At 45.0% G+C, this 25,880-nt stretch overlaps 1 protein-coding gene across 1 annotated transcript; it reads left to right on the top strand.

The window, feature by feature from the left end:
* The first annotated feature begins 5,138 nt into the window (after positions 1-5,138).
* On the top strand, positions 5,139-20,766 carry LOC123019750 (vomeronasal type-2 receptor 26-like). The gene is made up of 4 exons (XM_044422811.1): positions 5,139-5,224; positions 6,542-6,836; positions 18,748-18,874; positions 19,856-20,766. Exons 1-4 carry the CDS (start codon positions 5,139-5,141, stop codon positions 20,764-20,766), a joined length of 1,419 nt encoding a protein of 472 aa, XP_044278746.1.
* The last annotated feature ends 5,114 nt before the right edge of the window (positions 20,767-25,880 follow it).

Raw genomic sequence — 25,880 nt, 5'->3', positions numbered from 1 at the left:
TCAAAGTTCTTCAGCATTTGTTGCTTTGAACATGCAATAGTAGCTTCAGATTCTTGCAATATTGCTGGATTACACTTTGTCTTTTAATTGGGGTGTGAAGTTTTTGAAAGTTTTACATTTTTCTTCCTGCTGTATTTTTGTCCTTGAAACTATTGTGAACCATCCAGAGAGTTTTACTGGCTTGCAACAATAAAGTATGTATACAAAACTTCAACCAACACTGCCACATCTATTTTTTCAACTGGCTCCTGGTATCCCTACATTCATTTTCCAATTTTCATCATCATGCATGGTGGCCGAAACAGCTCTCATGATCCTCCTCCTCTACAGTTTATCCTATAAACAACACAGGGATGCTCTTTCTGGGGAACAAGGCACCTGTCCTGAACAAATTACCTCCATCAGTTCTTTGAATGATCAGAAGTTCTGCAGTCACACCAAACAGAAAGTAAAAGAGGCTCCTCAGGATGTTCATCTTGTCCTTTCTTGCCCTTCCCTTCCCTACCCTGCCCTGACACTTGCTATGCTGTGGTGGTCTGGGTTCCCTTCTCTGCACAGAAAAGTCCACCATTTCCACAAAGCAAACAATTAACTACTACAGAAATTGGTAGAGATTTCATGTTTGTATGATTCTGATGTTCCTCCTAACGACAAAACAATGTAAACTACCAAAGTCTTCTTTATTTCATTAGATCAGTTATGGCTTGGTCAACTCTGTTTTGGAGGATCACATGCAGTTCCCATTCATCTACCAGATGGCCGCAGAGGAAGAAAACCAATACTTGGGCATCATCCAACTGGTTGTGAGTTTTGGTTGGACATGGATCGGTCTCTTTGCCCCAGACATTGAAAATGGAGAAATGTTTGTGAGGTCAGTGATCTCACTGATGATCAGTCATGGAATCTGCATTGCCTTCACAAAAACAATACAATGAAAAAACATAGTCAGAATGACTCAGAATAAGCTCTTTGTTGAGTGGGGAGAAGTGAATGTAGCTGTTTTCTATGCAGACTCTCACTATGGCTGCGGTCCAATTTTCAAGATGTAAGAGATACTTGGAAGGGAACAAATTGGAGGAAAGGTTTGGATCACAATGATTGTGTGAGACATTAACATTTAATTAACTTTGCATCCTGATCCCTTTCAGATTTTCCATGGTTCTTTGTCATTCATCATAAAGAACCCCCAAAAGAAAATGACTTGACAATTACAATCCATTTTCTTATTCTATGTTATGGTTTTGGCAGAAAGATTTTCACTGTATCTATTCAAAGCTCATGATAGGCCCATCTCTGGAAATCATTCTGTTACTCCTCAACAAAGAGTGGTCTCCAGATACCTGCAAAGAGCAAGCTTCACGGTTCTGGTGGCTTGAAAGCTTCTCCTCCCCTCTATTTTATCTGCACAAAAACAGCACTGAGAAGTTGCATCTGTCCTCAAATCACCCAGGGAGTTACAAGGCTGAGTGGGGACTAGGATCAACATCTTCTGGGCTCCAGTCTGGTACTGGGCCCGATGGCAAGTTGATGGAAAAATTACGAAACAAACAACTTTAGCAAAATAACTGATATTTTCAGAAGAGGTTTCGGTAAGAATTGTTATTCCAGTTTTTAATAGCAAGAATGTACAGAGGCCTCTAGACCCCACAATGGGGCAGTTGCAAATGAAATCCAGCAGATCAGCTTCCCTGTACTGTGTTGGGCTTTGGCCAGTTGAGTATCATCAATTCATGGAACACAAACTGAGTGTTTGGTTCGGGGTGTCAGGAGATCTCTCCTGTCCGCCAGAGATGAATTTCCTTCTTCTTGTCCCTGAGAGCCCCTGTAAGCAAAACGTGCATCTCCCCTCAGAGAAGATTTGGCTCTTTCGCTGCCAGGCCACACATGATTCTCCCCCAACATCTCACACATCCCCATCTTCAGTACATATGAAAAGAACACAGGCTGTTCTGCATGTTCCACTGATGGTGGCAATGCTGAACTCGCTTTCCTTCCTTCCAGATGCAGAGCATTGCAGAAGGTGCCCCAAAGATCAGCACCCAAACAAGATTGGGACAGATGCATCCCCAAGGAGATAACCTTCCTCTCCTATGAAGAACTTTTGGGTATCCTTCTGGGGTTTTTTGCCCTCATCTCTTTTTTGACCACAGGGTTTGGGTTAGGAAACTTCACCAAATTTCTAGAAACACCAATAGTCATGGCCCACAACCGGTCCCTCTCCTATGTCCTCCTGGTCTCCCTTCTACTTTTCTTTTTGTCCTCCTTCCTGTTCATTGGGCAGCCAAGCCAAGCAAATTGCCTACTCTGCCAAACCACCTTTAGCATCATCTTTGCCTTGTCTTCTGCACTGGCCAAGACCTTCACTGTGGTCCTGGCCTTCCTAGCCACCAAGCCTGGGAACAGAGTGAAGAGACAGCTTGATAAAAGAATTGCATGCTCCATTTTAATTTCCCGTGCTAGTGTCCAGGTTGTCATATGTAAAATCTGGCTGGGCATGGCTCCACTTTTTCCTGATGCTGACTTGAATTCATCGCCTGAAGAGATAATTTTGCAATGCAGTGAAGGTTCTGTGGCATACAGCCCTCTGCTACAATGGTGTCCCGGCAGCCATCTGCTTCAAGGTGGCTTTCCTCACCGGGAAGCTTCCAGGGCCTACAACAAAGCCAAGCTTTGGCATGCTAGTCTTCTGCAGCATCTGGGTGTCCTTCGTGCCCTCCTACTTGAGCACCAAGGGCAAGTCCATGGTAGCTGTGCAGGTCTTTTCCATCCTGGCCACCAGTTCAGGGTTACTTGGCTGCATCTTTTTTCCCAAGTTGTACATCCTTGTCCTGAGGCCTGACCTGAATACAAAACAGCATCCCACAGTCGCAAGTAAGGATGGCATCTGATTGGTGTTTCAGATGCTGAATTATTCCACCCACAGCTCCATTTGGATAGGAATCACATTTTATGTTTGAGATGAAAGAAATACAGTAGCTGTCAGATCTGGGGCATGTTTCTCTGGGAGGATACATTTATTTTTTCATATCCCTTTTATTTTTTTCCTTTCAGTGATCTCAAGGCAGCTTATGCATTCCTCCTCTCCCTCCTCTCAATTCAATACTTAGTAGTAGGGCTCATATAAACCTTACTGGAGCTTTGAAAATCGTCATTTTCTGCTTGGCCAATGCAGGCTGGGCTGAGAGGAAATCTCCACGACCTCACAGACCCCCTTTTGTACAATAGGCAACCTCCTTTGGAATCCACTCCAGATGCTCAAATTGTAGGTAAGGGGACCCAAACCCATTTGCTGATCAGCCTTTTTTGACATCATTTGTAGCTGCTCAGAGGGCATGAACCTCCCTGAGGGTGAACACAAGACCATTGGGGCCTTAGCAGTTTGGAAACAGTTCTTCCCAGAGAAATTGTTCCTTGGTGGATGTTAGTAGTGAACCACCTTTCTTTAACATATGCTTAGCACTGTTAAACCTGTCAGGGTCTAATAAAAGATGTATGAGAAAACGATGCAGTCTTTAAACAGAATAGGAAAAAAGATGTACTGGCATGCCAGTACAGGTGCCACTACTCCTTTGGGTGACTGGAGCATGTGAAGTGTTTGGGTGCACTGGAATTGACCACAGTGGTTGCCTCATGCAATGACTCAGTGCTACCAAATGCCACAGTTACCAAAGAAAATATTCACAGATCAGATGAACTCACTGCTGCTCCTCTCCTGTTGTGCAACTGGTTGTTTCTAGGGATGTATGAGAACTTGAGTGGATGCCATTGGGGTAGCAGTGTGCTGAATAGCTTGGCTTGGCCCCCTGAATTCCATGGCTCCCACTTTGTAGTGCCCTGACTCTGAATGCCTGCCCAGTGTTTGTGGACTGATCCCTGTTGTAACCCCCCTCTTAATCGAACATGCAGCTAGGGCATGGCTCATCACGGGTAAGAAGCATGATCAGAGTGTCCTGTTCGCGTAAGAACAAGAACCCCAATGAATGTGCACGCTACGCAAGGCTGACCACAAAGCAGCCTTTGTTGCTACACTCCAGCATAACGTTACGCCCTTGTACCCTCACTTGCTTGCTTTAGCCTAAAAAATGTGTGCGAATGTAGCTCAGTGGATTTCCCCTATTGTTCGCTGTTATTCAAGCACCTGCATAGCCGTCCGTGTAAAAGAGTATAAAAATCCTGCCTTCAATCTTCTCAGGACGGCACTCTAACGAGTGATGGTCCCTGCAGGCAGGTAAATAAACTCTTTCTCTCTAGAATTCCAACTGGTCTCTGGTCTCATCCGTAAAACCACGGCATACAATAATCCCCAGAAAGGAAGTCCAACATTACCATTGCCTGAGCAGTATCCCCCTTCATTCCATCCCCCTGTTAGACAAGCTTTCATCTGTGTGTGCAGATTTTGTCTAATCTAGGTTCACTGAGGGGGGAATCTGCAGAGGGCCACATGTTGACCCCAGCTGGGATATCAAGATGTTTCCGATCTGGGTTCCTCTGCAGGTGGGTCTCTGAAAGAGGTCTAGCCAAGCTCCCATTTACCACACCCTCTGATGTGAAAGTTGCAGCCTCATCAAAGAGAAATAACAGCATGCTTGTTTCCCACTGTGTGCTGTGCCTTGAGACACATAATGGTCCAGTAACAGAGAGGCTGTTTCACTCTTGTGGGATGATCAACAACAGAGTAATTATTGTGGATTCTGGGCAATGCTCTAGAGGCCTCCTTGAGATTTCTCTTGAGACAAATAAGTCACATTACAAAATCAAGGACAATGTCAGGGATAGTGTGATTTTTGCCTGAGAAACTGGCTCTGTGCAACACCTGCTGTGCACCTGAAGGCCCGGGGTGAGGTTCAGAGCAGTCAGAGAAATGCAGGGACTGTGCCAATGTGAAGGTTAGAAAAGCCCCTTTGACTCAGATGTGAGTGCATCTGTGAGACTGCAAAATCAGTTGTCCGGTTGAGCTGGGTGTGTGGGTGAGAAGAGCAGGAACATAGGACATGTGGAAACCAAGGCAAGTTATCCCAGTGTCAGTGCTCCTGCTGCTTTTGCTCCTTCCACATTCAGTTTCTGAGATGCTGATGACAAATTGTCCTGGAGATATGTTTAGAGAAGCAATATATAACTATTATCTGGCAGGAGACTACATGATCAGTGGAGTAATCTCTTCACGATTTTTTGAGCATCAGGAACCCTATGTCTTTTATGAGTCACCAGCCAAGCGGAGGGAGAGGTAAGTCATGATGCTTAAATGCGTCCCTTCCTGCCACTCTATTTGTGCCTCTCTCTGGGAGACAGTCCATAGTTCTGGTCCCTGCAGTCAACCCCTTGGTATTTCTGCTCCACAATTTGTCCCTTTTGTGGTTTCTGATGGAAAATTAGGAGTATTAAGAACAGCAGGCTTACATCTGGCTGACCACTGCTTGCATGATTTCAGCCTTTGGAAGAAACATCTGCTTGCTTTAATCTGCAAGGCAGGATTCAGGCAGGAGCCAAGGGGGCTTTTCCTTGGAGTTGCCCCAATAACTGCACCCATCCTCCTTCTGCAGGATTGTGGTCCACCACCAGCTGGGACTTATCTACCCTTCAGCATCCCAAGAAGACATAAATATAAGGAGAACCATGATGTACTGGACCAGTGGTCCATCTGGAGCAGCATTTGTTGTACACAGTAGCCAACAGGGTGCTAGTGGGAAGGAGAGTAAAAAAACCTCACCACTTGCAGCTGCAGCAAGGGAAGCACATATGATCCTTCCTTGGATAGGGATGTGTGAGCAATCCATTGCGGTGGAAATCTTTTACATTCCTTGGGCTTGGCTCCCTGCACTTCAACTAGCTTTGTTCCTGGTTCATGCACCCACCATTTGTGAGAAGCTCTCCAGGAAGTGAGTCACACACACACACATTCAAAGATTTCTTCTCATGTCAGCAGAGTTTGAAAGAGCAGGCTGAGCAGAAGAGGAAACCTGCAAATGCTCAGAGGAGGAATTCAGAGAAGGTTCATCTCAATCTCAGCCTTTGATATTAGAGGCAACATAGAGCCATCAGAAAAGGCCTTCTGTTCCAGGAATGTATCCTGTTAAAGTAATCACAGTTAGTGGCCCTGACTAGGGTTGATATGAACCCTTTTGGAATCTACCTTTCTGGAATCTGTGGACTTCTCAGGCTTGGCTTTGCAGTGCAAAGGACTCTGACTCAAAAGGAAATCCATCCACTGCACTTCCCAAACCACTGCTGCCAATGTCAGAGGTGGGAATGGAAGAATGGCACTGATTGTGCAGCATGTGGGACTGTATTCCTGTGGAACATCCTGCAAACGCTGGATGTGCTCACCAAGAACATGGTCGCTGGGCTGATGAGAAGAGATATTGAATTCCTGGAGCCAAGACCAGGAAATCCAACAAATCCCTAGCCATGGCTGCACCTGCAGCGAGTGCATGTCATCATTTAGGTGCATGCTGTGTGAAAAAATCCTTCTCTTTATGTATCCAGAATCTCCCCTGAATCCTCTTCAAAAATTATTCCTGATTCTGTAATTCTTGCATTGCAGTTTCCTAACTCTGAGGTACTGGCACGTGTTGTCCTTCTTGCTTTCCATCCGTGAGATCAACCAGAATCCCAGGATCCTACCCAATATCAGCTTGGGCTACGACATCTATGAGAGCCATTTTGATGGGAGAACCACTTCTTATGCTATGTTAGGCCTGCCTGCTAGTGGGAAAAGCTACCTTCCAAACTTCAATTGTGGGAAGAAGAAGAAGAACCTGCTGGCCATTCTTGAAGGAAGTGAATCAGTTGTCTCCACTCTTATTTCAGCCATGTCAGGCATCTACAAGATTCCTCAGGTATGTCCTGCGAGAGGAAGAGTGGCTGCCTCCACCCACATGCAGGACAGCTATACTTGCAGCATTTTGGCTGATCATGAAGGGATTCCTTTTTTTTTTTTTTTTTTTGGAAATATAGACAAATCCAGTTGTATCTCTCACTGGGATTTTCCTTCTGGGGAACAGGGCAACTCTCCAATGAGAATTACTTCCACCGGCCTAGTGATTAGAAAAAAGGGAAAAATCACTAGCCACTGGAAAGTGAAAAGGAGAAGAGCCACCTTGAGATGATCATCTAGTCTTGACATTTCCAGTCCTGCTTTGCACTAGTTTGGCTGGAGTGTGGTTGGGTGAGTTCTTTTCACTTAGCAGAGAAGGACCCTACTTTCCCCAAGCAATTATTGAATTGCTACTGTAGAGATGATCCTTGAGATGTTTTGGCCCTCTCTTCTTCCTCAGCTTCCCCTTCCTTGTGATGGACCTTTGCTTAGACATTTCATGTTCATATGGTTCTGATGTTCATTGTAAAGACAAAAGGGTGCAAACCACCTTCCTCTCTTTGATAGATCAGTTATGGCTTGGTTAACCCTGTTCTGGAGGATCAAACACAGTTCCCATTCTTATACCAGTTGGCCCCAAAGAAGGAAAACCAATACTTGGCCATTGTTCAATTGGTTGCAAGATTTGGCTGGACGTGGATTGGTCTCTTTGCCCCAGACACTGAAAATGGAGAAACGTTTGTGAGGTCGGTGATTCCGTTGATGATCAGTCATGGAATCTGCATTGCCTTCACAAAAAGGCTACCACGAAAAAATGTACGCAAAATGACTCAAAATGAGGTTTCTGTTGCATGGGGACAAGTGAATGTCGCTGTTTTCTATGCAGACTCTTTCTATGGCTGTGCTCCAATTCTCAAAATGCAGAGAACACACGGAGGGGAACAAATTGGAAGAGTGGCTTGGATCACCATTGGTGTGACAAACATTAATTGGCACTTAATGTTTGAACCCAATATCCTTCAGTTTCTCCATGGTTCTTTGTCCTTCATCACGAAGAGCCCCCAGAAGACAAGACTTGTACACTACAAATCAGCTTCTCCAGCTAATGTATGGTTTTGGGAGAATGCTTTCCATTGTTTCTACTTAAAGCATGCCTTTTCCATGAGAAATTGGTTGAGCTACAGACAGAAGGAGATTCTGGAAATGCTCCCCCAGGAGGAGCTGGAAAGAGTATTTTCTCAAGACAGCTTCTGCACTTACAACAGTATCCAAATGGTAACCCATGCCTTAAAAGCTGCATTGTCATCCCAATCCAAGTGGAGAATGATGGCTGGAAGAGAAGACAAACCACAAATGCAGAGGTTGCAATCCTGGCAGGTATTCCCTTTTCCTGTTCTGGTTTAACAGCAAATGACAAAAGATTCAGGTTTCAGTTTAGCAAACATGTGTTCCAGGACATCATCATGCCTATTGCATGGGAGTGCAGAAGAGGAAATTGAGCCTATTCTCCTGCCTTTGCTTTACCCTCAAAATAGTACATGGGCTTGCATTCTAAAATGTCTTTGAAGCAATTGCACTTTCCTCTGAGCCACTCAGGCACACACAGGCCTGTTTCCTGAAAATACTTTCAGGATAGTTCTTGTTTGTATGTTCATACAGTTAACTTGATACTGGTCTTATGAGAGAGACCGTTTAGAAGTCCATCACTTCTGCTGGCCCCATCTATTTCTCTGATGTCCACCTGATAGGTGGGAAAAGTGCTTGCAGGGAGGGCTCTGAACTATGACTTCTACATGATTTTCCATAGAGCCGAAGACCAAAAGAACATACGTGTGCTGCTCCAGAGTGTGACCAACCCACCTTTACACAAGGCAATGAAATCTCCTACACCAGGGGTGCTACCATTATTAAAGGAACTAGTTCTACTAGATTCAATGTATTTCAATATCGAGCACCTAGTTGCTGGTAGCTCCTTTTTGGCTCAGTTTATAAGAAGGCATTGCAAGGTCATTTGCAGGCAGTCTCAAGGATTGCCCATGTTCTAGAGGATGCTGGTCTTGTTCTGGTCCTCGAATAGATGACCTTAACCCTATCTCCCTTAACGACTTGGGACCTGGTTACCTAAAGGAGCGCTTACGTCCATATATGCCCTCCTGCCCCTTGAGATCGGTGGCAGAGGCCCTTTTCTGGGAGCCCTCTGTGAAAGATATTAGGAGGGTGAGTACCCGGAGGAGGGCTTTCTCTGCGGTGGCACCCAACTTATGGAACGTGCTCCCCAGAGAGGTCCTCCTGGCGCCGTCGTTATTTGCTTTTCGACGCCAGGCCAAGACCTTTTTATTTAAACATCATTTTAATTGTTATTCTTTTAATTGATTTAATAATTTGTTGCCAGGATGTCTCCAATATTTTCTGTAATTCTATTAATTATATTTATTTATGGTTTGGAAGCTGCCCCGAGGCTTATGCGAATGGGGTGGCATATAAGTTCTCCAAATAAATAAATCTTTAATCCTTGACTTTTTCAACAGATGGGTGACACTCATACAGAAAATTAGGTGTGCTTGACCCACTTCTGTCTACTTGTTGTATCATTGCACTAGGATACACTCATCCCTGGTATCCTTTAGTGATAGCTTCAGTTCTGGGATTTTGGAGGTAACACATTTCAGGGGTTGTGTTCCAACTTGCACCACTCCTTTTAGAAAGTATGTAGAGAATCATGATTCTGCATGCTTGATGAAAGTTTCAGAGAAGACATTTTCCCACCTCTTTCAGACAGTTCATGAAGCTACATGTGGAATTTCAAGGATCTTTCTGCTGTAGTGACATTGGTTTTTCATGGTTATTCCTTGGTGTCTGAGGAATTTGGGCTTTTCTTGCTGGGAAGTCTGCTGATTGCCACTTCATAGGGTTTCTGCTGGAGCAGAGGCCCATCTTCACAGGAGTTCAGTGACATGTGACTTGGCGAGCTATTCCCCTTCCAACAAAATAGAGTCATATAACCTCAGGATCATAGAATGGTAGAGTTAGCAGGGGGCATAAAGGCCATTGGGTCCAACCCCCTGCTGTTGTAGGAGAACAAGTTACACCATCCCATTCAGATGGTTGTCATTTCACCTTAAATGTCTCTAGTGTGGGAGACCCCACAACCTCTCTAGACTACTGTTTCCACTGTTATATTGATCTGACAGTGAGGAAGCTATTTCTGATATCTAGCCTGACCCTGGATTGTCATAACTTGAATTGTTTATTCTATGTCCTGCACACTTGTATCAGGAAGAAGAGATCCTGACCTTCTTTTTTGTGACAACCTTTGAGGTACTTACACAGTGATACCATGTCCCCCCCCCCTCAGTCTTCTCTTTCCATGATTGAGCACGCTTAGTTTTCTCAGTCTCTCCTCATAGGAGTTTTTCCAAACCATGGATCATATGTGTTGCCCTCCTCTGGACTCTTTGCCATTCTTCTGCAAATTAATACTGCATTATGTTGCAATAGCACTGGCCATTGGGCACTTGTTATCTGTTCTCCAGCTTATGTCGTACTATGAATGAAGACCCTCCACAATGTGCTGTCCATGACAGCTCTGTTCAGCTCTTCTGAGTTCATGGCTGTGGCTTCCTTTAAAGATCCAATCCATCTCATATCGTGCTTTCCATTTCATCTTCTGCTTACAACTCTCCCTCACAAGATTGTCTTCTCCAGGGAGCCTTGCCCTCTCATGAATTGTCTGCAGACACAAATAGAGGAGGGGAGAGAAGGAGACAATGCTTCCATGAAGGCTGGAAGAATACTATGGGTGGCAACTTGGCTGGCCTTCAACAGGGATCACCTATCTCAAGGAAACCTCTCTCATGTGCCACTGGTGGCTCTGTTAGCCAGACATACTCAAGGAAAACTGTCCTCACAGAAGTGCCTGTAGATGGTTTCAAGGTTTACTCTCATAAGCAGCAAACAGCCAGGTCAGAAACATCTAGAGGGACCAGGTGGGAATGGTGGGCTTTTGAAAAAGGGTATCTTCTGCCCATCTGCAAAATGCTAAGTGTAAAAGAAAGATGATCAAGGAAGTTGTCTCAGCTGAAAAACCCGAGTGCAGAAAAATGCACATTTGCTTCTGTATATGGAAGATTAGAACTCAGAGCAAAGATGGCTAAAATATTGAACAGCCTTTCACCCCAGGGACCCCTAGGACATGGGATATAAATACAATGAATGGATGGATGGATGGATGAAATTAGCATGTTGCCTTCTTTGTCATTCCAGTTCCACCATTTCTTAAGAGGTATCAGACAATCTAACACTTCCATTGCTGGGCTCCATATGGACAAACATGGACGGCTTGAAATCCAGTATGATATTGTGAACTGGGTGCTGTTTCCCAATCATACCTTTGGAATTCTGCCCATTGGGAGTTGGACAAGAGAGGCATTTCCAGGGAAAGAACTCAGCATCAACACAGAAGAAATTGTGTGGCCAAAGCATTTTAAGAAGGTAGGGAAAATCATTTCTGTCTTATTATTGGCCTGTCCTATTAATAGTATATATCTAACAATCTTTGGGGTATGGCATACAAGGCATCCACTGTCATTCAATGCACACTTTTCAATGGAAAGAAGTCCCAATTGACTTAAGGGGTCTTCCCGCTATGTAATCACAGGCAGGATGGCCTTGCAAAGGAAAACTTCTCTGTGGAGCAGGGGCTGGAGAGAACTCCAGTTCCCTAAGCCTTCATGTTAGGTGATTGTTACTCCGGTTTCCCCCTTCATGGATCACTGCCTTGTTGTGGTGAATAGGCTTGAGTAGCTCAATGAAGCTTTGAGCTATGCCATGTAGGGGCACCGAAGTTGAACAGGTCATAGCAGACAGCTCTGAAATAAAGTGATCCAATGGAGAAGGAAATGACAACCCATACCAGTACCCATGCCATGAAAACCCCATGGACAGTAGCAAAAGGCAAAAAGATATGACACTGGAAGATAAATCCCTCAGGTCAGAAGGTGTCCAATGTGCTACTGGGGAAGAGCAGAGGGCTAGTTCTAATAACTCCAGAAAGAATGAAGCAACTGGGTCAAAGCAGAAAGGACACTCAGTTGAAGATGTATCTGGTGGTGAAAGGAGAGGAACCTGGAATGTAAGATAGATGAATCAAGGCAAGCTGGATGTGGTCAAACAAGAGATGACAAGACTGAACATCGACATCTCAGGAATCAGTGAACTAAAATGGACATGAATGGGTGAATTTAATTTGGATGACCATCAGGTGTACTACTGTGGGCAAGAATCCCTCAAAAGAAATGGAGCAGCCTTTATAGTCAATAAAAGAGTAGGAAAAGCAGTACTGGGATACAATCTCCAAAATGACAGAATGATCTCAGTTCAAATTCAAAACAAACCATTCAACATTTTATTGATTTATTTATTTTTTTATTTAGCAAGCTTCTATGGCACCCCATTTGCTGAAGCCTCGGGGCGGCTCACAACAATAAATAAATACACAATTAACCATATAAACAATATAATTGGAGACATTGGAGACAAAGATATAAAATCAATAAGTAATATTAATAATTAAAATGACATTTAAATAAGAAGGTATTGGCCTGGCACCAAAAAGCAAATAATGACAGCACCAGGTGGACCTCTCTGGGGAGCACATTCCATAGATTGGGGGCCACCTCAGAGAAAGCTCTCCTCCGGGTACTCACCCTCCTAATGTCCTTTACAGAGGGCTCCTGGAGAAGGGCCTCTGCCACAGATCTCAAGGGAAGGGAGGGCACGTATGGACATAAGCGCTCTTTAGGTAACCAGGACCCAAGCCATTAAGGGCTTTATAGGTGACAACCAACACCTTGAATTGGGCCCGGACTTCAATGGGAAGCCAGTGAAGCTGATGGAGGACTGGAGTTATGTGAGCCTGGCAGCTGTATTCTGCACCAATTGAAGTATCTGGACTGTCTTCAAGGGCAGCCCCACATAGAGCGCATTACAGAAGTCTTGTCAGGAAGTTACCAATGTGTGAGTCACTGTCACCAGACAGTTTTTCTCCAGGTAGGGATGCAGGTGGTGAATCAGCCAAAGCTGAAAGAAAGTGCTCCTTGCCACTGCTGTTACTTGAGCTTCCAGTGAAAGCTCTGGATTGAGGAACATTCCCAAACTGCGGACCTTGTCCTTCAGAGGGAGTGCAACCCCATTTAGGACAAGGTCAAGGTCCCCTTCCCCAAAGCCCGATCCGCCAACCAAGACCTCCGTCTTGTCTGGATTGAGCTTCAGTTTATTGGCCCTCATCCAGCCCATTACCTCAGCCAGGCACCAGTTCAGTACAGTCACTGCCTCACCTGGATCAGTGGAAAACGAGAGGTAGAGCTGGGTATCATCAGCGTACTGATGATTCTGCAGTCCACACCTCCTGATGACCTCTCCCAGCAGTTTCATGTAGATGTTAAATAGCAAAGGGGACAAAATGGATCCCTGCGGTACTCCGTGGATTAACTGCCATGGCACAGAGCCATAGTCCCCCAGCACCACCTTCTGGAATTGGCCATTGAGATAGGAGTGGAACCACTGTAAGGCAGTTTCTCCAACCTCCAATCCCACTAGCCAATCCAGAATACCATGGTCGATGGTATCGAAAGCCACTGAGAGGTCCAGGAGAACCAACAGGGACGAACTCCCCCTGTCTCTCTCCCTGCACAGGTTATCATACAGGGTGACCAAGGCAGATTCAGTACCATACCCATGTCTGAAGCCGGACTGAAATGGGTTCTGATGATCAGTTTCATCCAAGAGTGCCTGGAGTTGTCCCACCACCACCTGCTCCAACACTTTGTCCAAAAACAACCACTGATGCTGAAGAAGCTGAAGTTGACCGGTTCTATGAAGGCCTACAACACCTTCTAGAATTAACACCAAAAAAATGATGTCCTTATCATTATGGGGGATTGGAATGCTAAAGTAGGAAGCCAAAAGATTACCGGTATAACAGGCAAGTTTGGCCTTGGAGTACAAAATGAAGCAGGGCACAGGCTGGTAGAATTTTGTCAAGACAATACGATATTCATAGTGAACACTGTTTTCCAAAAATCCAAGAGACAACTCTAGACATGGACCTCAACAGATGGTCAGGACGGAAATCAGACTGACAATGTGCTCTGCAGCTAAATACAAAGAAGCTCTATACAGTAAGTAAAAACTAGATCAGGAGCTGACTGTGTCTCAGATCATGAATTTCTTGTTGCAAAATTTAGGCTTAAATTGAAGTAAGTAGAGAAAAGCATTAGGGCACTCAGATATGACCTAAATCATATCCTTGATGAATACACAGTGAAGATGACAAATAGATGTAAGGAATTAGATCAGATAGAGTGCCTGAAAAACTATGGACAGAGGTGTGCAACATTGTACAAGAGGTAGCAACTAAAACCATCCCAAAGAAAAAGAAATGCAAGAGAGTAAAATGGACAACTGAGGAAGCTTTACAAATAGCTGAGGGAAAAAGGAAAGTGAAAGGCAAGAGATAAAGAGAATGATACACCCAATTGAATGCAGAATTCCAGAGACTAGATGGAAGAGATAAGAAGGCCTTCTTCAATGAACAGTGTAAAGAAATAGAAGGAAAAAAATAGAATAGGGAGGGCCAGAGATCTCTTCAAGAAAATTGGAGATGTGAAGGGAAAGTTTCATGCAAAGATAGGCATGATAAAGGACCAAAATTTCAGAGACCTAACAGAGGCAGAAGAGATCAAGAAGAGGTGCCAAGATTACACAGAAGAACTGTACAAGAAAGAGCGTAACATCCCTGATTACCATGATGGGGTGGTCACTGAGATCTAGTCAGACATACTGGAATGTGAAGTCAAAGGGGCCTTAGGAAGTCTGAGCAACTGGAAAGCTAGTGGAGGCGACAGAATTCCAGCTGAGCTATTCAAAATCCTAAAAGTTGATGCAGTAATAGTGCTACACTCAAATGCCAGCAAATTTGGAAAACTAAACAGTGGCCACCAGATTTAAAAGGTCAGATTACATTCCAAGCCCAAAGAACGGCATTGCCAAAGAATGCTCAAACTACCGCACCATTGCACTCATTTCACATTCCAGCAAAGTTATGCTCAAAATCCTACAAGTTAGACTCCAGCAGTATGTGGACCGAGAACTTCCAGACATACAGGCAGGGTTTCAAAGAGGCAGAGGAACTTGAAATCAAATTGCCAAAATACTCTGGATCATGGAGAAAGCTAGGGAGTTCCAGAAAAAATCTACTTCTGCTTCATTGACTAAAGCCCTTTATTGCGTGGATCACAACAAATTGTGGCAAGTTCTTAAAAAGATGGGAGTACCAGACCATCTTATTCATCTCTTGAGAAACTTATATGCGGTTCAAGAAGCAACAGTGAGAACGGGGCACGGAACCACTGATTGGTTCAAAATTGAGAAAGAAGTTTGGCAAGGCTGTATACTGTCACCCTGCCTATTTAACTTATATGCAGAGCACATCATGAGACAGGCAGGGCTAAATGAATCACCAGTTGGAATTATGACTGCAGGGAGAAATATCAACAACCTCATATATGCAGATGATACCATGCTAATGGCAGAACGTGAAGGGGAACTAAAGAGCCACTTGATGCGGGTGAAGGAGGGAAGTGCAAAAGTTGGATTGAAACTCAATATTAAGAAAACGAAGATGATGGCATCTGGTCCTGTCACTTCCTGGCAAATAGATGGGGAAGAAATGGAGATAGGGACAGATTTTATTTTCCTGGGCTCCAAGATCACTGCAGATGGGGACTGCAGCCAAGAAATTAAAAGGCACTTACTCCTGGGGAGGAAAGCTATGGCAAATCTAGACAGCAAACTAACAAGCAGAGACATCACCCTGCTGACCAAAGTGCGTATAGTCAAGGATATGGTTTTCCCTATTGCAATGTATGGCTGTGAAAGCTGAACCACAAGGAAGGCTGAGCGACGAAGAATTGAGGCCTTTGGCTTGTGGTGCTGGAGAAGACTCCTGTGAGTCCCTTGGAATGCAAGGAGAACAAACAATTCTGTCTTAAAGGAGATCAACCCTGACTGCTCTTTAGAAGGCCAGATCATGAAGATGAAACTCAAATACTTTTGCCCCCTAGTGAGAAGCAAGGATTAATTGGCGAAGACCCTAATGCTGAGAACAATCTATGGCAAAAGATGAAGGGGACGGCAGAGAATGGGGTGGATGAACGGAGACACTGAAGCAGTCGGCGTGAGCTTAAGAGGACTCTGGGGGGCGGTGGAAGATAGGAAGGTCTGAAGGAATGTTGTTCATGGGGTCACGATGGGTTGGACGTGACTTCACAACCAGGATCATCACCAACAACACTTTGGTTTCTTTTTTTCTTAATCAAATTTTATTATTTTCTCTATAAATCCAAAACTAAAACAACAAGTATTCAGGACATCCGACATACTGGGTCAACAGTTCTCTCTTTTTTAGACTCAGCAACCATATTCAATTCTACACAATTCTATTAGTTTCTCTAACTAATAATACAAGGTTTTCCAAGTTTGATAGAAGTATGTATCTTCCTTCTCCTTCAAAGACAAGTTCAACCTTTCCATCTCTGCGCAATCCAAAATCTTTTTTAAAATCAACTCTTAAGTAAGTGGCTCTTCACTTCTCCAATGTTGGCAAATGCAATCCTCGCCACAATAGTTATATGTAAAGTCAAATATATAGTTTGTTTATTGAAGTCATCAGGAATAATACCTAATAGAAAAACTTCAGGTTTCAATGTTTAAGGTTTTTGCATTATTTCCTCAAGCCATTTGTGTATTTTAACCCAATATTTTTTTGCCTTAACAGAAGTCCACCACAAATGATAAAAAGTACCAGGTTTGTGTTTACATTTCTAACACCTATTTGACATATTTGGAAACATTTTTGCTAATCTATTTGGAGAGAAATACCATCTGTAAAACATTTTATATAGGTTTCCTTTATATGAAGTTGCTATGGTTATCTTAATTTTTCTTTTCCACCACTTTTGCCATTTCTGTAACTCACTATTATATCCAAAGTTTTGTGCCCATTTTATCATAGTTTCTTTAACTTGTTCATCTTCCATTTTCTTTTCCAAAATAAAATTATGCAAGCTTTTAATCACTTTTTCATCTGATATTAAAATGATTTGATCAAATGCTATTAATCCTTATAAAAACCATACATTCCATAGTCTTTAATATATCTTGATTGTATTTGAATCTTGTGCCACCAAGAAAAATCAATATCATGTTCCTGTAGTTCTTGATTTGGCTTCAATTTTCCATCATTATCTAAGATATCATCATATCTCACAATCATATTAAAATTCAATGCATTTGGTTATGTAAGAGCTTCCATAGGAGAAAGCCATCTCGGCAACTTAGTATAAAGTTTTGTCCTTAGCTTTTCCCAAACTTGATATCACCAAGTTTCTAACAATGATTTAAAAACAACCGTGTTTCTTATATTTCTCATACCACAACACTGGGACAGTAAGTTACACTATCCACTCAGATGACTGTCCAGTTGCATCTGGAATGCTACCAGTGTGGGAGAGCCCACAATTTTCTAAGGCAACTGATCCCACTTTCATATTGCTCAAACTGTTAGCAATCTTTTTCTGGTATCCAGCTTGAATCTGGTTTCCTTTAACTTGAATCTAATATTCTGTGTCCTGCTCTCTGGGATGATGAAGAGGAGATTCTGTTCTCTGCTTTGTGACAGCCTTTTAGGTAGTTCTACAGTGCTCTCCTCTCTCTCCTCAGTTTCCTTTTCTTTGGGGCTGAACTAGTGCATTTCTCTCAGTGTCTCTTCTCAGGGCATGGTTTCCAGACCTGGGGTCATTGCTGCCCTCTTCTCAACTCTGCCCTGCTTGTCTGCATCTTTCATACACTCTGTCGGCCAGAACTGGACACAGCACTCCAGGTGAGGCCTAACCAGTGCTGAGCAAAGGAAAACTAGGACTTCAGGGGATTTGGAAGTGATCCATCTATATATGCAGCATTTGCTCTCAAAATTGCATTTGTCCTTTTTGCAATCACATCACATTGATGACTCACATTCAGGTTGTGGTCTACAACAACTCCAAGATCCTTTTCCCTTGCAATATTTTTGAGCCAAGTATTCACATCTGGTAGCAAGGCATTTGGCTTCTTTTTCCTAGGTGCAAAGCTTAGCACATTCTCATTGTGCTGTTTTCAGTCTAGCACTTCATCATATGCATTCCATTTTTATCTTCCAACATGTGAGCAGTCCCACCTAGTTGTAAGTCATCTGAAAATTTTATGCACATTCCCTGAACGTCCTTCAAATCTTTAATGGAAATATTGAAGAGCAATGAGCAAATGAATGAACCCTGTGGTAGCCCACTTGACACCTCTCTCCAGTTTGAGAATGTGCTGTTGATAAGTGGTGTTTGAAAACAATTCTGCAATTGGTTTTGGAACCACCAAATAATTCTTCTATCACATCTACTTTTTGTTAATTTATCAGGATGATGTGGGCCACTATGTCAAAAGCTTTCCTACAGCCAAGATAGATTACGTCCACAGTCTTTCCTCTGTCCCTTTGAGAGGTTTCAAATATTCTGATATGGATACCTGTAATGATAGAGAAAATTATCTCGAAGATACTTTTTGAATTGATTCCATTAGCAAGCTTTCAATGGAAGATCATGTAGCTAGGGGATGGTATATAAATGTGCTAAATAGATAAATAGATTGTACAGTTCAGTCAATCCACATTGAAAGGAAGGATTTTAGTGCTCAAACAGATGATTCCATGAAGTACATAAAATAGCCACACTCAATGATCATTTCAAAAAGTGACTGGTTGTCACTGGGAATTGAGTTCCCACTGGGCACAACAAATGCTACTATTCACTCCTCACACTGCTCCTTCTCCTCCTCGTCACTGCAAGGTGGCACCTCTTTCCAGGTGTGTGGAGAGCTGTCGTCCCGGTTATGGCAAGCAGACTCTTGAGGGGAAGCTGCCCTGCTGCTATGCTTGTGCCCTGTGTGCAGAAGGGACATTCTCCACTCAGGAAGGTGGGTTTTCCACAGGGGAAAGGGATTTCCCTTTGGGTGATGGGCAAAAGGATGAGTCTGTCGAAATTCTGTATGTGTAAGGAGAAATTTAGTGAACAAGAAGGGCAGCATTTCTGGAATACCATACCCAGGAAAACGAATACTCGGCCAAATGGGATATGATTCCACTGGCAGGGGAAGCCACCTTCATCTGCTCAACCAGTTTAGCAGTGTTGATGCTCTTGTTCTTTCCAGCATCTCATTTATGATAATTCCATCTTCTTAGGAACTCACTAATGATCAGTTTTAGAGAAAGCTGTTGAGGGGAAGTTTTGAACTCAGGAGAGTATCCAAGCGGGTCTCCAACCATGTCCATTCCATCCTGCCCCTGTGACGTAGCTGTTCAAGCAATTTGTCCCTCCAAGACATTCTGCCAGATTCTTACCCTCTTTAGGAAATTGTGCAAAGTAGATGCCTGGCTCTCCCTTCTAGGCAGCATAACAATGGAGTAAAATGAAATGAAAGAAGGCCACTTCCTACCACCTGACCTTTGTTCACACAACCACTTGTTGTGGAGATGCAAATCAAAGAAAGCAGAACTACTCCCACAACCATGATGGGCTTAGCACAGTTCAGCATCATCTATCTATCTATCTTTCCATCTATCGAATTGATATCCCACCCCTTTAGCCAGAAGAGCCATCATGCATAATCCTTTCATTGAGCTCATATGGACTCTTTAGGTTCGACTTTCAGGACCTTCATCATGTCCAGCAGAGATGGGCAGGCATGTCCAGCAATGGGAGGGCCTTGTGTGATATGATGCCATAGACAGAGCATTGCAATCAAAAGGTATGCCCCCTCCATTGGGACTTCTGGCCTCTCTCCCTGCTGATTATCTCCTGATGTCTCCAACATCCCCTTCTTTACTAATTGAAGTACATGTCATTCTGGATGTCCCATTGATCATTGCATTGCTGAAGAGACTTCCCTTCTTTCCAGATGCAGAGCAATGCAGCAGATGTCCGGAAGATCAGCACCCAAACAAGGACCGAGATCACTGTGTCCCCAAGAGAATTACATTCCTCTCCTATGAGGAACCTTTGGGGATTCTCCTGGCTACATTTGCCCTAATTTGCCTTTTAAGCACAGGTTTTATGTTTGGAATCTTCATTAAATTCCGAGAAACTCCAATTGTCAAAGCCAACAACAGGAACCTCTCCTACATTCTCCTCATCTCCCTCCTGCTTTCCTTCTTGTCTCCCTTCCTGTTCATTGGCCAGCCAAGCAAAACAACTTGTCTGCTCCGTCAAACAGCCTTCAGCATCATCTTCTCAGTTGCCACCTCGAATGTGTTGGCCAAAACCATCACTGTGGTGCTGGCCTTCCTGGCCACCAAGCCAGGCAACAGAGTGAGAAGGTGGCTGGGAAAGAGCTTTGCCAATACCCTTGTTATTTCCTGTTCCAATGTCCAGATCATCATCTGCTCCATCTGGCTGGCTGTGGCTCCACCCTTCCCAGATGCTGACATGCACTCCCAGACTGGACACATCATCCTACAGTGCAATGAAGGGTCTTTCACAATGTTCTATTCTGCCCTTGGCTACATGGGCTTCCTAGCTGCCATCTGCTTCACTGTGGCATTCCTGGCCAGGAAGCTTCCAGGAGTCTTCAATGAGGCCAAGCTGATCACCTTCAGCATGCTGGTTTTCTGCAGTGTCTGGGTGTCCTTTGTGCCCTCTTACCTGAGCACCAAGGGAAAGTACATGGTGGCCGTGCAGGTCTTCTCAATCTTGACTTCCAGTGCTGGGCTGCTGGGCTTCATCTTTCCTCCCAAGTGCTACATCATTGTCCTGAGGCCTGACTTGAATACAAAGGAACATCTCATGATCAAAAACAAAGATACGATCTGACTGAAAGATTTAGCCTGGGACTGGGACTCTGGGTATCTGCTACCAGGATGATCTTTTAAGTAGTGGCCACCAGTGGTGGAATGTGCCCCCTAGATAGATTCTCCATGGCTACCTACTTTGCAAGCTTTGGTTCCATTTGAACACTTTTGCATTCTCTTCACCATCAAACTGAATTGTCCTATCTTCAGTTTTTGTTTTTATTTTTCGTTTTGTTCTTGCTTTTGGTTTTTTCTTTCTTTTTTGTTTTTTTAACATGTAATATTGTAGGATTAAACTATGGGGCATCAAGGTTTTGAAAGTTATGCATATTTTATCTTGCTTTATTTTTTTCCCTTTAACTGGTGTTAACCACCCAGAGAGTTGTTGGTATTGGTTTGGTACAATAAAGTAATATATATAATAACCCAACCTACACTGCCACTTCTCTTTTGTCCACAGGCTCCTGAACCCCAATTTTTCCACCTATTATTATTACTATTATTCATATTAGGATTGGTATTAGTATTAGTATCTTATTCTTACATTGATTTCTCACTCTTCATCATTTTGCATTGTAGCAAAGGTAGATCACACCATCGTCCTTCTGTACAATTTATTCTCAAAACCACAACCTTGTAATGTGTGTGACTGGTGAAAGATCACCTTTTGAGGTTTACTTCAAAGTGGGGACTGAAACCTGTGTCATCCCAAACTGGTGAAGCAGTAAAGCTTGACTTCAGAGTTTGTGCATAAAGCTTAGGTTGTTTGTCCAGAGTTTGTATGCCTCTTTTCCATATCCCTCATAGTGATACCGTTTCTCTCTTTCAACATGGAAGCTGCTCCTAGGTTCCCTCTTACCTCATTGTGCAAAACCTCCAGGCACAGCTCAGGTCACAGATGAGGAAGGAACTCTACAACGCATGGCCTGCCCCATGAAGGAATTGGAGGATGGTCCCTTCCACTGATCTCAAGCATGGGCTTTTGAGTGATCTTGGTGGCCAAAGGCTTCCTTTGCGCTGGAGAAACCTCATTCCTTAGCCTGTCCCTCCTGGCCTGAGTGGATGGGACATGAATTGGGGCCATCCTACAGAGGACCCCCTTGGAGATGAGGGCAGCTCGACACTGACACTGCCATTTCCATGGCTGTGTTCATCAATATGATCATGCATCAGCACATATTAATCTGAGAACTGCAAGCTGACTGCCTGGAGGGAATGGATTGTCCTGTGGAATTGTCCGATCTCATGATATGGGGCAGTCCATGTTCATTGCGGGGTGGGGGGCATTTTAATTTTAATTCTTATTGAGCTTAGCAAGTGAGTGCAATTCAGATGCTTTGCCAAAACAGTTAATTGTGATTGGAAAGAAAGTAGTGGGGTGAGGAGGTCTGATCCAGGCTTAGGAGAACATTTCTGCAACCGAAAGGAGATGCTTTGCCCCATTGGCTAGTGTGGGGTCTCCACCTAAAGTCCTAGCCATGCTGAAGGCTGAATCTGCCACCTTTACATGGAATCAGGGTGGTATCAGCAGCACTGGGGAGACATTTCTCCCTCCCTGCACTGCTCTGGGAACTGCATGGAGCCTTGGAGGTTGCAGCGCAGAGGCTTCTGCCCCTCACAATTAACACAATCACAAGGACTTATGCAGTTTCTCACCAAAACTTGAAGGGTTTCCCCTGAGATGTCTGTTTGCTCACGCATGTCAGCTGCAGGATCTCATGCATCATGGAAAATGTGGGCATGGAGCCTGCAGAGGTCCAGGTATGGGTGGTGCCAAGATGATCCCTGTGCCCCTGGGAGACCCAGCTGAGACTCAGGGGAGCTGGGCAGGTAGGGGAGGGCTCTGCTGGAGTGATGCTTCCACCCATTCCCTTCAGGTTGGAAGCCATGCCCCACCCACAGTGCTTTGCCAAAGCTATCCCCCAGTACCACTCTGAAGTTGGGAGTTGGTTGATCATCTGCTGAATCTTTATCTCCAAAATCCTGCAAACACAGGGAATATGCAATAGGGTTTGTTGTATGGCGCGATTTTACGGACGAGACCAGAGACTGGTTGGAATTATCGAGAGAGATTTATTTACCTGCCGGGAGGGACCATCACTTGTTAGAGTGCGGTGCTGAGCAGATCGAAGGCAGGATTTTTATACTCTTCCATACTTATGCTTGAATGACAGCGAACAATAGGGGAACAATAGGGGAAAGCACATTTGCACATTTATCATGCTAAAGCAAGCAAGCGTGGGTACAAGGGCATAACGTCTGCGGTGATACTGGTAATGCTGGAGCGTAGCCTGCTTTGTTGTCAGCTTTGCGTAGCATGCACATCCGTGTTCGTGTACTTGTTCTCATGCGAACAGGACACCCTGATCATGCTTTTTACTCGTGATGAGCTATGCCCTGGCTACGTGCTACTCGTGATGAGCCATGCCCTGGCTACGTGCTTGATTATGAGGGGGTTACAACATTCCCTACTGGTCTTTTGGGGAATCGAATCATCGAGTCAGTGGACCGCTAGCGGGCGGAGCTTGTAACCATTACCCTGCCCCAGATGAGACCTGACATGAAATGCCAGTACTTTCACAGCATTAATGCGCTGCTGGAGAAGGTGGGTGACCCAACTGAGCAGAAGGGGCCCAAAGATAAGGAGAAATAACAACCCTAAAAGGGGTCCAGCAAGGGAAGAGAGCAGACAGGTCAGCCAGGGGGACCAGTTAAAGAGGCGCGGATACCAGTTGGAACCCCCCTGGTGGTGCCTTTCCCAGTCCTCCAAGCAGGCTTTGACTAGGTCTAGACTGCTACGGATGATGCCTGAATGATTTGCATAAAAGCAGCATTTCTCATCCAAGGCAGCACATAAGCTGCACGGGGTGAGGCCAGATTGGCAAGCAAAAAGAGTCCCATTTGGGGCTGCCAGGAGGTAGCGGCGTGCTGTGGGGGTCAGGAGTAAGGTAGCAGCATATCATGGATCATTGCGGGGCCCACCGGGACCCGTGACACAGGTCCCTTGACCTGAGAATTCTTCTAATGTTATAGAGAGGTGGAGCCCCCATGGTCAGGTGCTCCCATAATTTTCCGAGTAGGAGATACACATTCACCCCTAGGACGGTTGCTACTGGCGGGGAGGCCTGCCAATCAGTCTGCAGTCTGCAATGTCCATTCCATGGTAAGTGGGTGGTGTGGGTTTGGGAGGGGACAGCCTACTGGGCGGGCAAGAAGAATCAGGAGGGCTGCTGGGAGGAGATCCTTTTTAACTTGACTCGCAGAGGGTTTTTGGTTTGGTGCACCGTCCATTGTTCCGAGAGGACTGGAGAAGCAGGCTTTATCTGTGTCACGTGGAACCAGTGGGGTTTTTCGGCCAGTCTTACCGCCGTAGGAGTGGAGAGGATCACCTGGAAGGGTCCTAGCCACCGGGCACCTAGACTGACAGGGTGAAAGTTCTTTAGCCAGACCCAATCTCCCGGGTTTACGTGTGGGGGATGGTCGGCTGCGGGGTCCGGAGCCTCAGTAGTCTCGCCCATGTTGGACCGAACCTGTCGGCGAATCTCGTGCCGGACGCGATCGAGGGCCTGCAAGGACTCAAGCAAGTTGTGGTTAGACAACTCGGCATGCATCTCCTCTGCCAGGCGGGGAAGCAGAGGAGGCGGTTGCCCAAATACAATTTCAAAGAGGGTGAACCCCTTCATATAAGGGGAGCATCGCGTGCGTAGGAGGGCAAACGGAAGGAGGAAGGAGGTCCGTCCAGTGACCACCAACTTCAAGAGTGCGCCCAAGTCCTTTTCCTTCAGTGAATAAGTTGGCCGTTCAGGAAGAACTCGGGGAGGCAGATGTACCGGGAGGATCTCTAGTGGCCCTACTGGTCTTAGGGCCACCTCTCTGGCAGTTTTGTCAGCGAAATTATTTCCTTGAGAGACCGGCGACTCATCCCGCTGGTGCCCAGGGCAATGAATAATAGCCATGCGTTCTGGCAACCAGAGGGCCTCCATTATTTCTTCTGTGTTTTTAATATCCTTCCTCCCGGAGGTCAACAATCCCCTTGCCCGGTACAATGCCCCGTGGACATGAGCCGTGGCGAAGGCGTACCGGCTGTCCGTGTAAATGTTAAGAGTCTTCCCCTTCCCCCACCGGAGGGCTTGCGCTAGGGCAATGAGCTGCGCCCTTTGGGCTGACGTGCTGTGTCCCAGTGACTGGGCCCATATTACCTCAGATCTTGTGACCACCGCTGTTCCCGCATACCGGACTCCGTCCTTGACCAAACTGCTCCCATCTGTAAATAGGTTGTGGGCCGGCGGGTTTAGCGGGACATCGGACAAATCTGGTCTGGTGCCGGTGATAGTGTCGAGGACTTCAGTGCAATCGGGGGCAGGGCCCTCCTGTTTGTCCCCCAGCAGGAGGGTGGCCGGATTTAGGACCGTCGTCTTAGAGACTTGGAGAAGGTTACCCGGGGAGGGTCCAACAGTAATACCTGATATTGCGTGGCGCGAGCGTTGGAGATCCAGCGATCAGGTGGGCTTCGGAGAACGGTATCTACTGTGTGGGTGCCGATGATCTGGAGGTCCTGGCCCAACGTCAATTTCTTAGCCTCCTTCACTAGGTTTGCCGTTGAATTCTTTCTGGGATATTTCCACTAATTCACTAAGTAACTTTCCCTCAAAGCCATCTTACTTCTGTATTTTTTTTCTTTTTTTTCTTTTTTTTTGATGTCTGGGGCCGACTGTGAAACAAAGGCTATGTTAATTGCCTGTGCGTTCTCGGCTGCCCGAGGGTCTATAGGTGTGTATTGCCTATATGCCTCAAGTAGGCGTTCCAAGAAAGCGGTGGAGGATTCCCGGGGGGCCTTGTGGTTTTTAAGAGAAAAGGGGGGTTCTGCTGTTTCCAGTTATAAATCTATCCAAACAATGCGAAAATGCACACAAAATAAAGCCTTTGTTGAACTGGTGTTGCACGAACCTGTTGCTTGCCTAGGCTAAAGAGAAATGTGCTTTCTTCTGGACAATGAGAACAGTTTTACACAATTTCTTATTGCAGAGATGACACTCTTCCACATAGATGCAAAATGCACCAACCCATTGTTAACACAAACAAACCTGACCTAACACACATTTCATCTAACAATCAATGCTTGCACATTTAGATGAA

The sequence above is a fragment of the Varanus komodoensis genome, unplaced genomic scaffold, assembly GCF_004798865.1.
Source record: "Varanus komodoensis strain SLA01 unplaced genomic scaffold, ASM479886v1 scaffold136, whole genome shotgun sequence".
NCBI lineage: Eukaryota > Metazoa > Chordata > Lepidosauria > Squamata > Varanidae > Varanus > Varanus komodoensis.
Note: the sequence above shows the minus strand (reverse complement) of the source record. Positions and strands in the feature narration are given on the sequence as shown.

What these genes read in the sequence shown, in the direction of transcription:
- LOC123019750 (XM_044422811.1), top strand. Translation starts at nt 5,139, where the DNA reads ATGATCAGTGGAGTAATCTCTTCACGATTTTTTGAGCATCAGGAACCC. An exon ending in GCATCTACAAGATTCCTCAG is followed by an intron (nt 6,837 to 18,747) that starts GTATGTCCTGCG and finishes CGTCACTGCAAG; the next exon opens with GTGGCACCTCTTTCCAGGTG. An exon ending in GACATTCTCCACTCAGGAAG is followed by an intron (nt 18,875 to 19,855) that starts GTGGGTTTTCCA and finishes CCTTCTTTCCAG; the next exon opens with ATGCAGAGCAATGCAGCAGA.